This window comes from Saccostrea echinata, unplaced genomic scaffold (genome assembly GCF_033153115.1).
Source record: "Saccostrea echinata isolate AGI-Se365-2 ecotype Australia unplaced genomic scaffold, CSIRO_AGI_Sech_v1 ptg000002l, whole genome shotgun sequence".
Taxonomy (NCBI): Eukaryota; Metazoa; Mollusca; class Bivalvia; order Ostreida; family Ostreidae; genus Saccostrea; species Saccostrea echinata.
The window spans coordinates 20,809,574-20,821,621 of record NW_026889751.1 but is presented as its reverse complement, the minus strand read 5'-3'; the positions used below and the strand labels follow the sequence as shown (position 1 = coordinate 20,821,621).

At 32.6% G+C, this 12,048-nt stretch overlaps 1 protein-coding gene across 1 annotated transcript in view; it reads right to left on the bottom strand.

Moving 5' to 3' along the window:
- LOC133178120 (uncharacterized) overlaps positions 1 to 12,048 on the bottom strand; it is a 56,314-nt gene that overhangs the window by 20,979 nt on the left and 23,287 nt on the right. Inside the window, exons 10-22 of the mRNA XM_061312878.1 lie at positions 11,657 to 11,724; positions 9,844 to 9,950; positions 8,950 to 9,129; positions 8,608 to 8,705; positions 6,574 to 6,597; positions 5,692 to 5,769; positions 4,527 to 4,595; positions 3,767 to 3,838; positions 3,258 to 3,449; positions 3,063 to 3,114; positions 2,734 to 2,871; positions 2,255 to 2,337; positions 1,530 to 1,648 (exon numbers count right to left, since the gene is read on the bottom strand). Of these exons, the coding sequence (XP_061168862.1) occupies positions 1,530 to 1,648; positions 2,255 to 2,337; positions 2,734 to 2,871; positions 3,063 to 3,114; positions 3,258 to 3,449; positions 3,767 to 3,838; positions 4,527 to 4,595; positions 5,692 to 5,769; positions 6,574 to 6,597; positions 8,608 to 8,705; positions 8,950 to 9,129; positions 9,844 to 9,950; positions 11,657 to 11,724 (1,280 nt within the window). The remainder of the gene's footprint in view (positions 1 to 1,529; positions 1,649 to 2,254; positions 2,338 to 2,733; positions 2,872 to 3,062; positions 3,115 to 3,257; positions 3,450 to 3,766; positions 3,839 to 4,526; positions 4,596 to 5,691; positions 5,770 to 6,573; positions 6,598 to 8,607; positions 8,706 to 8,949; positions 9,130 to 9,843; positions 9,951 to 11,656; positions 11,725 to 12,048) is intronic.

Below are 12,048 nucleotides of genomic sequence, written 5' to 3'. Positions count from 1 at the left end.
AGTTCTCTTGTTAAGTAATTTTTTTTTATGAATGAACAAGGAAGTCAAACTAGCTAATATCTCTTATTACAACAGAAATATCTTTTTTTCAAGCAGAGCCTGCAAAGCTGTTTTGGAGAATATAATTATAAAGCTTGATAATCATACAGAGAAGGCATTAATACTGCTGAAAACATCTGCAAGTTAAAATATTAAGCTATCATTAAAACAATTTAATGGTCAATTCTCATCTGGATGTCCATAAAAACATATATCCTTCTCAGGAATATTCTTGTTTGCATGAAATTTGAATCATATTAATAGGTGCTCTGCTAAGTACTACTTGGATGAAAATAATCAAAAATCCACATTGGTGCAAAAACTGTACTTATAACCAAAAAAAAAAATCATATTATTTTATAAACATTTTAAAACTAAACTAAGTCAAAACTGCTCTCTGCAGTGGCAAAATCTTGTTAACCTTTGACCTCTATGTAACAAGGTCTAGACTGTGGATAGATAGACTCGGCCAAAAAATGTGCGTATATGATTTTTTTTGTATGAATTTCATAAAACCGCTACATGTAATACGTGAACATTTTTATACGGAACATTCTATCATATGGAGATATCGCAGTATTGTAGATTTGATAACAATTCAGAGTCCAGCACTGAAGAAGCTGCAAGTCCAAATACACTATAATTAAACATGACAAGCATGCCAGTCATACTACATCTAACACATATAAAACATCAGTAGTTAGTCCATTCACAGCATGCCAAACCTCAGCTATGGGAACCAGTTTAACTGATACACAAACAGCTTAAAAGTGAAACTGGTTCCCGAAGAGAATTAAAACTAATCACCATGGAGGAAACAACGAATACTCACCATATCTCAGGAGAAGCGTAGCTAAAAGAGAAAGTGCAAAAACACATGCTTACAACCCTTTATTTTTAGTGCAGGCAAGAGGCATGCCGGGGGGTTAAGGCATGTCAGAGGCTGACCTAGGTGTCGTTACACTGTCAGACACATGACCAAGAACAATCAAAAACTTACACACAACCATTCAACAGGTGATGTTATATCACAGCAACTGAGCTGCATGAAAGAAAACCAAACCATTTCCCAGGTGATTTGTCAAAGAAAAAAATTTCAAGCTTATAAATTTAATATTTCATATCTACTAAGGAATGGAGAAGCTTTTTTTGCAAATTTATCAAATAAAAATCCAAGGAACCTTTATCATTCCTCAAGATAATTTTTTTTCCCACTAGGTAACCAAAATTTGCACGTATAGGTAGTCTAAGCAGGTAAAAATAAAATTATTAACAGGAAATTTGAAGTAAAAAAAAATCATTATTTCTAAATAATTATCAGAACATGGACAAATATATTTATTAACTACCTAACTGCATCTACAACCCTATCTAACAAGGCCTATAACTCTAGCATAACATGTGACAATGGCTGATTAATATGTGACATCAGCAAACATTCATTAGGTGACTGTTACATCCTCCTCCCCCGCGCACCTTGACCTACTTACTTTGGACCGTATAGTGGGTGGAATGGCCGCCTATTGTAGAAGGAATACTGGTCACTGTCCTCTGTGTCAAGACTCTCCACACTGTCCCCACACGATAGGTCAGTCAGACTGCTCATGCTCTGTAATAAAAAAGCATGTTGAACTTTAGTATCTCGAACATCGATATCTCAGATACTGTATACAGGATTATTTTTGCCCCAAGTTATTTTCGCCCTTTCACACGTGCAAACAACTTTGCTCCATTTTAAATTCGCCCTGTCGCAGTTCCGTTTTAAAAATAATACTGTGTTCTTTGAATTTGCACCGTTTCAATTTCACCCACTTGTGAGTTGGGCTAAAGGGGCGAAGATAAAACGGGGGTGAAAATTTCCCTGTATACGGTACAATGATCAGGTCAAAATTAATTGGATCTTCTAATTACTCTTTCTTTATGTATTTTAACCTCAGTATCTTGAATACTAAGATGTTTGCCTGTAGTTTAGATTACAGGCTTAGTTACAAACCTACATTAAGAATTTAGTTTTAACTAAAAACTTCCATTTTGACCAATGTCACTGATGTGTGTGAATACAGAAATTTGTTTTTACCTCAAAGGTGTAGATATTTTAAAGAACAATGAAAAGAACTGGTCTCTTCAGTACACACACCTTCTCTATATTTGCATGTTAAAAAAATTTTTTGTAATTATTAAAAGCAGTTAGCAGCACATTTAAGTTTTTTCATACCTGTCGTTTTTCTCGCAATTTTGCAGCCTCTGCAGGGTTATTGAAGCGGAACATGTTGGTTTTCCCAAGCAATACATAGTCACCTAAAAAATAAACACACAAAAAAACATTTATAATTTAACAATTTAATGTTCATAAACATACCATATAAGAGAAATGAATTATTCATGAAATCAAATGCCTGAATTTCAGAAAGAGTATTTTAATATACAAAGTACGAATTTTCGTTTTCAGTACATGAATTCCTGTCTCTAAAATTTTCCAAACTACAAACAGCAGTTGAGCATTAAACAGTAGCGCAATTCAAGCAGTATATATATTATTTCCTTAATCAAGATGCATGAGCTTATATGACTTTACATAATCTACAATGAATTAAGCAAAGATATGAAAAGTAGTTTAAAATCAGAAATGACAAATTAAAGCGAGAACGACCCCGACACCCCCTTCCCCCTCCCATTGTGATGTGTGATGTTTACCTTGTTTCAGGACAACAGAATCCTTACACTCGACCCCATTAACCGCACACTGAGCTCCGAGGTTTGGATGCAAGGTTACAGTGCCATAATGGATTTTAAAGAAACAATGTTCCTGTTTCACACCTGGACCACGTAAAACTACAAACAGAAAATGGTCAACATAGACAAGCATTTATGAATATACTTGATTTTTTCATTCCAAATATATAAACATTGTACTACCAGGCCCCAGGATCAAGAAAAAGTTTAAGACTTAGTCATTTTATGAATGACTGAAATGTTAACTTAATCTTCATGATCCTCGGGTCTGTACTACGGTTTCTGCATACCTATATCTTGCGGTCTTTCTGCATCCTCTCTTCCAACCAAAGTTTTACCTTCCTGAAATATCCAAGAAATTATTCTTAGATTATTTTTAATATAAGGGTCTAAATCCTCTTTCTGCATAATGCCCATACAAGATCTCTATGCCTTATGTATCCTAAATGATTTAGTTATCTTGGTTTCATTAGATCAGTTCTGACCTTAAGGTGGTATATAGTGACTCCAGTACTAAGTATATCATCATCCATTCCCACCAGATGAGGCATCTGAGACTCAATCATGACTCCCATCGAGCTCGAGTGCTTGAGTCCTCGGATACTCAAGTCCGACTCCTTGATGAAGTCAGGAGCCTCTGTCCACTTGTGTTTCCAAGTCTGAGTCAACTTCTTGGCCTGAATTGTACAAGAAAAGCATTCCTAATATTTCCGACCATCAAGTTTTCATTTCTTTGTCTCTCCCATATCAAATGGCATGGTGATGAGAAATGAGACAAATACAAATGATGTGTTTCAAAGACACAAAAGCAAGTGAGATATTTTAAGTGCAGCATGAAGCCATGACAAAGCCTGTGCATTTCAAGATAGTGAAGCGCTGCTTCTAAAATTTCTCAAAATTCAGCTATCATTTTTTTTTGCTTTATTTCCCTCTACTGTAAAATGAACTGAACTGACAAGAAATTGCATTGCCATGTCTACTGTCTAAAACTGACCATATTCTCATGGTCCAGTAATCTCTCGGCCAGGACTGACCCCACCTCCGCGGACGCTTGTTGCGAGTTACTCTGAAAAGAAAGCAGCAAATTGGACAGTTACACACAGGGTTTAATTCTTCTAATCCCTTTACAGACCATGCACAATCATATGTACTCTAGTTTTTAAAAATAAGTTAAAGTAATTTATCTATGGATTTTAGTGTCATGGTAAATCTACATAAACTGTGATACCACATATGTTATTAGATAATCTGTTAGAATCTATTTGAAAAAAAAAAATATTTCTTTTAAATCATATAAGGTTCACAAAGTTTAATTATTCTGATACATGTGCAGGATTTTAAATTATTAACTTTAATCAAATAACCACTATAACTATGCAATAAAAGGAAAAGCAGTGAAAATGAAATAAATAAAAGCAACGGATACAAATGAATGATTCTACATGTATGTTAGCAACAGACAAAATAATAAATAAATCGTTAAGTTCAAAGTCCACACTGTATTGTAAGCAAGCAACAAACTTGGATTCAAATAATGATATACAACTATATGAAAATGTGAAGTAGTGACCTACACCCTTGTATACATTAAAGTGAAGCTTAATATTTTTTGTAACAAGATTATTAAGTATAAGTACATAGATAAAGCAATTAGAAGTGATCAATATAGATGTATATATATAAGATCTGTTTCAGTGGGACAATAATTATACATGGGTTAATTCTGGTTATTTTATCAGCTGTTTTACAGGTACCTTTTGGGTTTCAGTCATCATGTCATGCATTTGAACAAGTAAGTTTAATTCGGACATCTGGGAACTACCCTGAAAGTGATGGGGTGGATATGATACAGACAAACATTGGCATTTTCAAATGGAGGGGAAAATGAAATGCACAACATACAGGTCACACAACAAATGGAAAAACATAACAGTAGCTATTTAAAACTATAAGCCTTTTTAGGATGCTTATTTTAAGATACTAACAATCCTGTATTTAATTTGCCACAAAAATAAAATAAACAGAAACAAATTTTAAAGCAAAAAAAACCCCCCAAAAACAAAAACAACAAACAAACAAACAAACAAACTTTAAGAGGATAAATCCCACTCCCTTGGGCCACAATCAGTATTGAGCAGAAAAAAATATTCACGAACACAGTACATGTATCAAGAATTTGCTTTGCAAAAACATAGGCAATTAATGTTCACCATGTGAAATTGGTTCAAGGTTATGACATATCTTCCGTCATAAAGCAGAATCTATATAATGTCAAATACAGAGATTCCACAATCTCCACATCACATACTCAAGGCCTAGAATGACTTTTGCAAGTTTCATCTCTGTGAATGACCATGGCAGAGAGTCATATGAAACACCCTCCATCTTGAGCAGTCTTTGGGTCAAGTACATGTATGACCTCTTACAATCTCTGCTTTACTAAGTTGTGGCCCAGACAAGAATTTTAAACTCTTGATATCCATATGATCTTGTACAAATGTCCTCTAATTTCTTTATTTGGGTCAAGATACACTCTCAGGTCAAAAGCAACCTTTTGCCAAGTATGAGCTGAAATGTTATTGACAGACACATCTAGATGACAGATGGACACAGTGACTTTCACATTTTCTTCCAACTTCATTTGGAAGAGGTATAAAAGACCCCCCCCCCCAAAAAAAAAAAAAAAAAACAACAAACAAACAAACAAAAACAAAACAAAACAAAAAATTATCACCATAAAAGCAAAAACTATTAAACTAAGGTGAACTTAAAAGTTATCTTTTAATATTTTTCTTTAAATATTTTATTGTTCAGTGGTCAAACTAATAACTAGCAATGCTATCACATCTTTACTGAATTAAAAAATCATCCCCTAAACTAACAGTGTATTAATTAATAATTAAGATATGACAATGTTACCATTTGAGCGGATTTGAGCAATTCTCGAAGTCTCTCAATCTCCTGTCGTAACTCTCGAATCAGGCTCACATTGGGATCCTACAGAAGAGGAACGATAAAATACATAATATTTGCCCTTTTCCTTAAAGAAAAACACTTATGTCTAATTAACTGCTAAAACAGAGATATCTACCAGCTTGACATTCGCAACTCTACAGATAGACATGCAAGAGGACAATACAAGTTTGAAATACATTGTAACTCGTAAAAGTTCAATTAACCAAAATAACCTTTTGTGTGCACCAGTAAAAAATGTTTCATTAATTGCATAATAAAGAATCTTCTAGGATATGAAGGATGAGAGTAAATGACTGAATACAAGGGAAAAATTTATTTTTAGATGTATATACATGTATAATAATATAGCTATATATGAAATTTGTATAAAACTTGTTGAAGTATGAAATAACATTATCACTGTGTCCATGCAAACAAGCCAATTGTGGTCATCTGGGATAAGGATTTTAAGAAGACCTGTGTTTAGGAACAAGAGGCGAACGGTTGATCCTTCACCATCCAACATGTACCATACCCAGTTAATAATTACATAGTATAATTATAATCCATCTCATTGCCATTTTTTTCTATTATGTAGCAGTTTTCTCTTATTGCATATGTGTTAATGGTTTTAAAAGTGTATGAAGTAATTTTGGTGAAATTCTTTGAAAGGTCGCAAAGTCTATAAGAAAGATTGAAACAATCTAATCAAGTTATTGAATCTCTACAGAATAGATGAAAATATAGAATTTCAACAAAAAAAGAAAAACTAAAGATATTTGCATTTAAAGCTATAAAAAAAAATTGCAATGAAAAGATAGGACAAGAAGTAAACAAATGTCTTACATAAACAACAAAGGGCGGACAATCCTGTAAACAGAAAAGGACACAATCATTCTGTGATCTAGCATGCTTCTTACCAATTCAAGTTATACTTGTACACTTAAAACTTTTTTTTTTTTCTTTCTATAACTACGTATATGTAGTAGACCATATGTATATATGTTTTTTATTTTGGCAATTTTAACAAAATGTTGTATTAGGAGAAGACTATCTAAGTTTCTGAACTTGTGTCCGATCCTTTTGACTTTGTCAATAAAATATGTTCAATTCAATTCATGCTTCTGTTTGAAGGTTAACAGGCTGGTTAACATGGTAATCAACTTTTACATTAATTATTATTGTAAACAGCTTTGATTTTCCTCGTATGTGTATCTGCATTTCCTAAGATGATTCCACTCCTGCTCCATTATTGAAATTGCTGCTTTTTGTTTGTTTGGTTCTTTTTTTTTTTAAATTTCCTTTTGAATTTATAATAAACCAATATAATCAAGTTATTTCCATATAATTTCCCAACTGTCTTGTATGTAGCATAATTTGTGAAGATATAACTGCAGCAAAAGAAAGCAGCATAAAGTTACTGTTAATGAACACTATTTTTTGTGAGAAATGAATATGAAAATACACTCTGTACAGGATTCATTATATCAAAATTTGTTATGACATAAATACACATTATTTTTTTTTTAAAAATGATCAGGAAAAAAACATGCACAAGCAAAGAACAATATCATGTAGAGTTAATTCATGTCCCATTCAACATTTAGACAGAACTATAAAAATCATGCATTTAAATGAGTCAACCATCTTCTTCTAGATCTGTTGGGGTGCTAAATACTTCAACATGATTTTTTTTTGTAATTTATGGCCCTCTTCACAAGAGTGCAGTTTTTTCAACCAATGCATTTTTGGACATCATGAAATCCAAGTATGTGCAAGTATTACATAATGCACTTCAGCTCTACATTTTTTCTCGGTGAATTGAGTGACATGGTTTACAAGTAATCAATAAATCAAGCATAGATTTGTCATCCCTGAGTTACAGTTTGTCTGTCTGAATGTCACTGCTGGGGGGAGACCAAGACTCTGGGTAGAGTACTGTGTCCCTATCACTAAGGTGTCCTAATCAACTAAGAGCTTTGTCTTGCACGTTTAATAGCAAAATTACACCAACAACATTGCCCTCTGCTCCCCTCTGTGCATCAACGACCACTTTCTTCGATTATGAAGTTTGTTAAAAGCCTGTAAATTGTTTAAATTTTCACAAGTTTTTCTACCATAGCCCACAAAACAACGTCTTTAAAGTCAGTCATCTTAGATTTATGGTGTCATTTATAAAATTGGTCTCAATGGCTGTTTTAACATCTCAGGTCTCAAAGTGATTGTACAAAACATTAGATATAAGGAAAACTTGAGGAAACTTTCATACTTTAAAACATTTATATAAAATATTTGTTAAAGTAAAATTTATGAATATTTTGAAATTAAGAGCAATTCCAATATTTTCATAACTAAGCATCAAAAATGTTTGTTTATTTGTAAAGATTGAGATTCAACAGGTTTATTTAGAAAAGCTTCAAAATATTTGTTTGTTGATGGAATACCAAAACGTTTTATTTTTTCTTTGAAGATCAAAGCTGGTTAAAGTTCAGACGAGGAACATTTATGTACATTTATGCCAGATTACAAGGATTTCTTTAACTTGTTTTGTAAAAATGTTGAGAGCCTAGTTTTCCATGGCAAGGATTAGCGGAGCTGACACATGAAAACTTTTTGGACTTTTCTGTCCATCTGAGCACTTCAGAAAGGCCATAAACGTGGTCTTATCAATGAAGGGCTGGAATGTTGTTTTAAGTATACAAATGTACGTGGTGACTCACTGCATCAAGTAGATATCACTTTCTCCTCTCAAAAAAACTGAACATCATGAAGTCAAATAATTCAAAGAAAAAGGGGGCAAACACAGAATTCATGCAGTATCTGACAAACCTATTAGAGTTCCTCATTGTGTCATCAATTTAAACAATCTGAATATTTTACCTCATTGATTTTTGGTTTGTTGATGATACTCTTGGCTCTTTGAGCATATCTTAGAGTGCTGATAGTTTCACTATAGTACATGCTCGCAGGCGTTATTGCTAGTAAAAAAAAAATCAAGTATATAATTATTATTCTTATGTATTAATTGTTCTCAACAGAATTACGTTAAATTGACAATCTTATCCCTGCCTTTACCTCGCTGTGTCAATTATATTAAATATAAAAATAAATTAAAAATAATTAAAACATCAGTAAATATGATACATTCAAATTAAGCCTTTCAAAATGAAAATATTTAAGCTTTTTTGAGACTCAGACCCCCTGTGGGCCTGTCAAACATACTGGCGATCATGATTGTCTTGGAGTTTCCCCCGAGACTGTCCTTGAGAAGCCAGGTGAGGACGGAATCTCGGTATGGTATGTATGGAAGACGGACTCGTTTGGGGCTGGAATCTGCAGCACTAAGGAAGCTCTGGGTGGATCCCAGATTGTCTGCACTCCATGACAACAGGGAGCGTTCAGCTACAATAGATAGAGTAATCTTATAATTATCTAAAAAAAAAAAAAGAAGCTGCATAGCTTGTATATGCACACAGTAAGATATCTAACAAAAACTGCATAGCTACTATGTACATAGTTAACATTCTACTAAATAATTTAACAAATTCTGCATAGCTACAGACTCGTCTCTGTACTCTTAATGACGATAACATATCAATGTTACGATTAAAGTTTGCTTGACTATAAAAGAGAAAAGGCAAATTTCACAGTGACAGTAAAATGATATGTACTTGGATGTTTCTTCTCAAATTATAAATACAGTGCACTTTTACTGCAGCTTGAGAATATCTTAATTATTGAATTCAATGACTGCAGGTACAAAGAAATTACACATATTTAAAATGTCACTTTGTGTGTCTGCTTTATGTGCTTTAACTTTCTTGGAGTCCAATTTTTCGATCATGAGACATACACTTTATGTGGGAGGAAAATTACGCTTCCACCCAACACTCCCCCAGCAAAACAAACGTTTCAGTAAATATGGTCAACAGCCCTATAGACCTCAGATGCTATAATGAATGACATTTCCAGCCATAAATGACCTAGGAAACTTGTAATTTGAAGGTCAAATAGTGCAGCACTGTAAACAAAGCCATAATCAGCTATAAATCATTGTTCCTGTTTCAGCTGACATTAAACAAATAAAAATAAAGGGGTTAAATATGAGTGATTTACCTAAAGCCTTAATGACATTGCCTAAAGTAACTAGAGATCTGTTGATATTTGCCCCTTCTTTTAATCTGCCTTTGTAGTGTTCACTAAAGTTTGGGTCGGCCCTCTCACTGAAAAAAAAAATTATGTCTATATATTGCATTCAAAAGTAAAATTCACGTTTTATAAAAGAACTTGAAGGGAACAACAAAACTGATTTTATTGAACTTTTTCTTAATTAACACACAGCATGTGCCTAATAACTGCACTTATAAGCTTCGCAAATATATATATAACAAACACACAAAAGGAAATCATTCCAATTTTGCAGAATTATGAGAAAGTAATTAGAAGTTTGAAGTGTTTATAAGAGCACCCTTTTTTCTGGAATAATGTCTATACTAAATTACTACCATTCATTTTATTCTAGATCACCCACTATCATGCTATATCAATATTTGACAAAAATGATTTGTCTTGGAGAAGAAGAAGTTTTTCAGCAGTTGTACATACTTCGTATCTACTTTTTAGATATTTGCTCAATTTGATCCCATTGAAAACTGGCACTTTAAACAAGAGACAGCTCCGTGATATTCAAATCCTACTTGCTTTACCAGGTATTTAAATATACAAATCATTTACAGGTATCACAGGTATTTATAGGAATATCATCAACAGCAAGCCTCCAAAAAAGTAAATTTTATCAAATTAATCAAATCTAAACTTCAGTATCAAATCTGATATCAAGAACTTTATGCTTTAAATTTAGGGAATTAAATTTCAAACATGCGATGAGGCAATTAAATGATCTATAGCTCATTAAATTTCACTTTCGAGATCGAATGCTGTCGTATGGTAGGGGAGTCAACTAAGTCCTATTTTCTTTGTCCATTGTTTAGGGTTTATTTAACTCTCTTTACACATGAATTCCCGGTATGTTCCAAAGTTTTTTTTTAAATAGTGAGTAATTGAGCTCAAACAGAATTGTTTGTTTGTTACTGATTTAATCTTTTACCCCCTAAAGACTGGACATAGAGTAATATTAATTAAACCTTAAGCTTGAACAGGGACATATGAGACATGAAGACGTAATGCACATCAAATACAAAAGAAGTAAAACCTCTACTCCTAAGTCAATTTCAACTAGTAAAAAAAAATTAGAAATTATTATCACAGACAATGACAAATATTATTATCAAACATGTACTGTCCACTAGATCAAGAACCATTTAGAGTACAATGTTTATGAAAAATAACAGTAGAATTACCATTTAAGGACAGGAATTTTAATAAACTTGTCCGTGGCTAATATGAAGACAAAAATTTCTATAAAATATGCTGTCAACATATTTGAGCTTATTACATTTTTCTTTATCGAGATTTCTCCTCGCCCAGCTTATGAACTCTGGAATTTAAATCTGTTTAACTTTTATAATATTCTTATGACTGAAGAATCTGGCAGTAAAATAACTTCACTTTTTTATGGGAGACTTAATCCTAACATAAATTTCTCCAATACAGAGATCAATATTTAAGACATGTTTACGGTACAAGGTATTACATAATCATCAAACCCCAATCAGTTATCTCTCAATTTTTTGACTTTCTTGTCCGTCCAAATTTTTTTTTTTTTTTTTTTTTTTTTTTTTTTTTTTTTAAAAAAACATTTATTTTTATTTTGAATTCTGTTTTTTATATGACTTATACATTGTAGAAGTACACCCTCCATCCAAATATTAAAATTTTATGTGGTCTGCTAATATTAAAATGGATATGCTGCTGCATTACTCTGAATATTTAGGAAGTTGTACAGATCGAGAAATAAAAATAAACCAACCTGCCGGCCAAGTCGACAAGATGAATTTTGCTAACTATTTCATGAGGTAAATCATCTTCTAATTTAGCCTGCAAATAAAGAACGAAGAAATACATCAGTGTTTTCAGATAATATCACGCTACTATATTATCTTCATATTAGTTGGGGAAACAATATAAAATTGTGAATAAAATAAAATAAAATGCCACACATGCATAGTAAGTGCATTAAGTTGCTCATTTCATCTCTTGACCTTTAAAAGGTCATAATTTAAACGAAGGAAAAGTAATTAAAATCCTTATACGCATGCTATTTATAGGATTATGGGGTTTCTTTGTAATTATTTCTTTTTAAATATTTTGATGGTATATAGGTCTTTTGCTGAAGTCCTTTGATGTTGGTTTAAATATTCG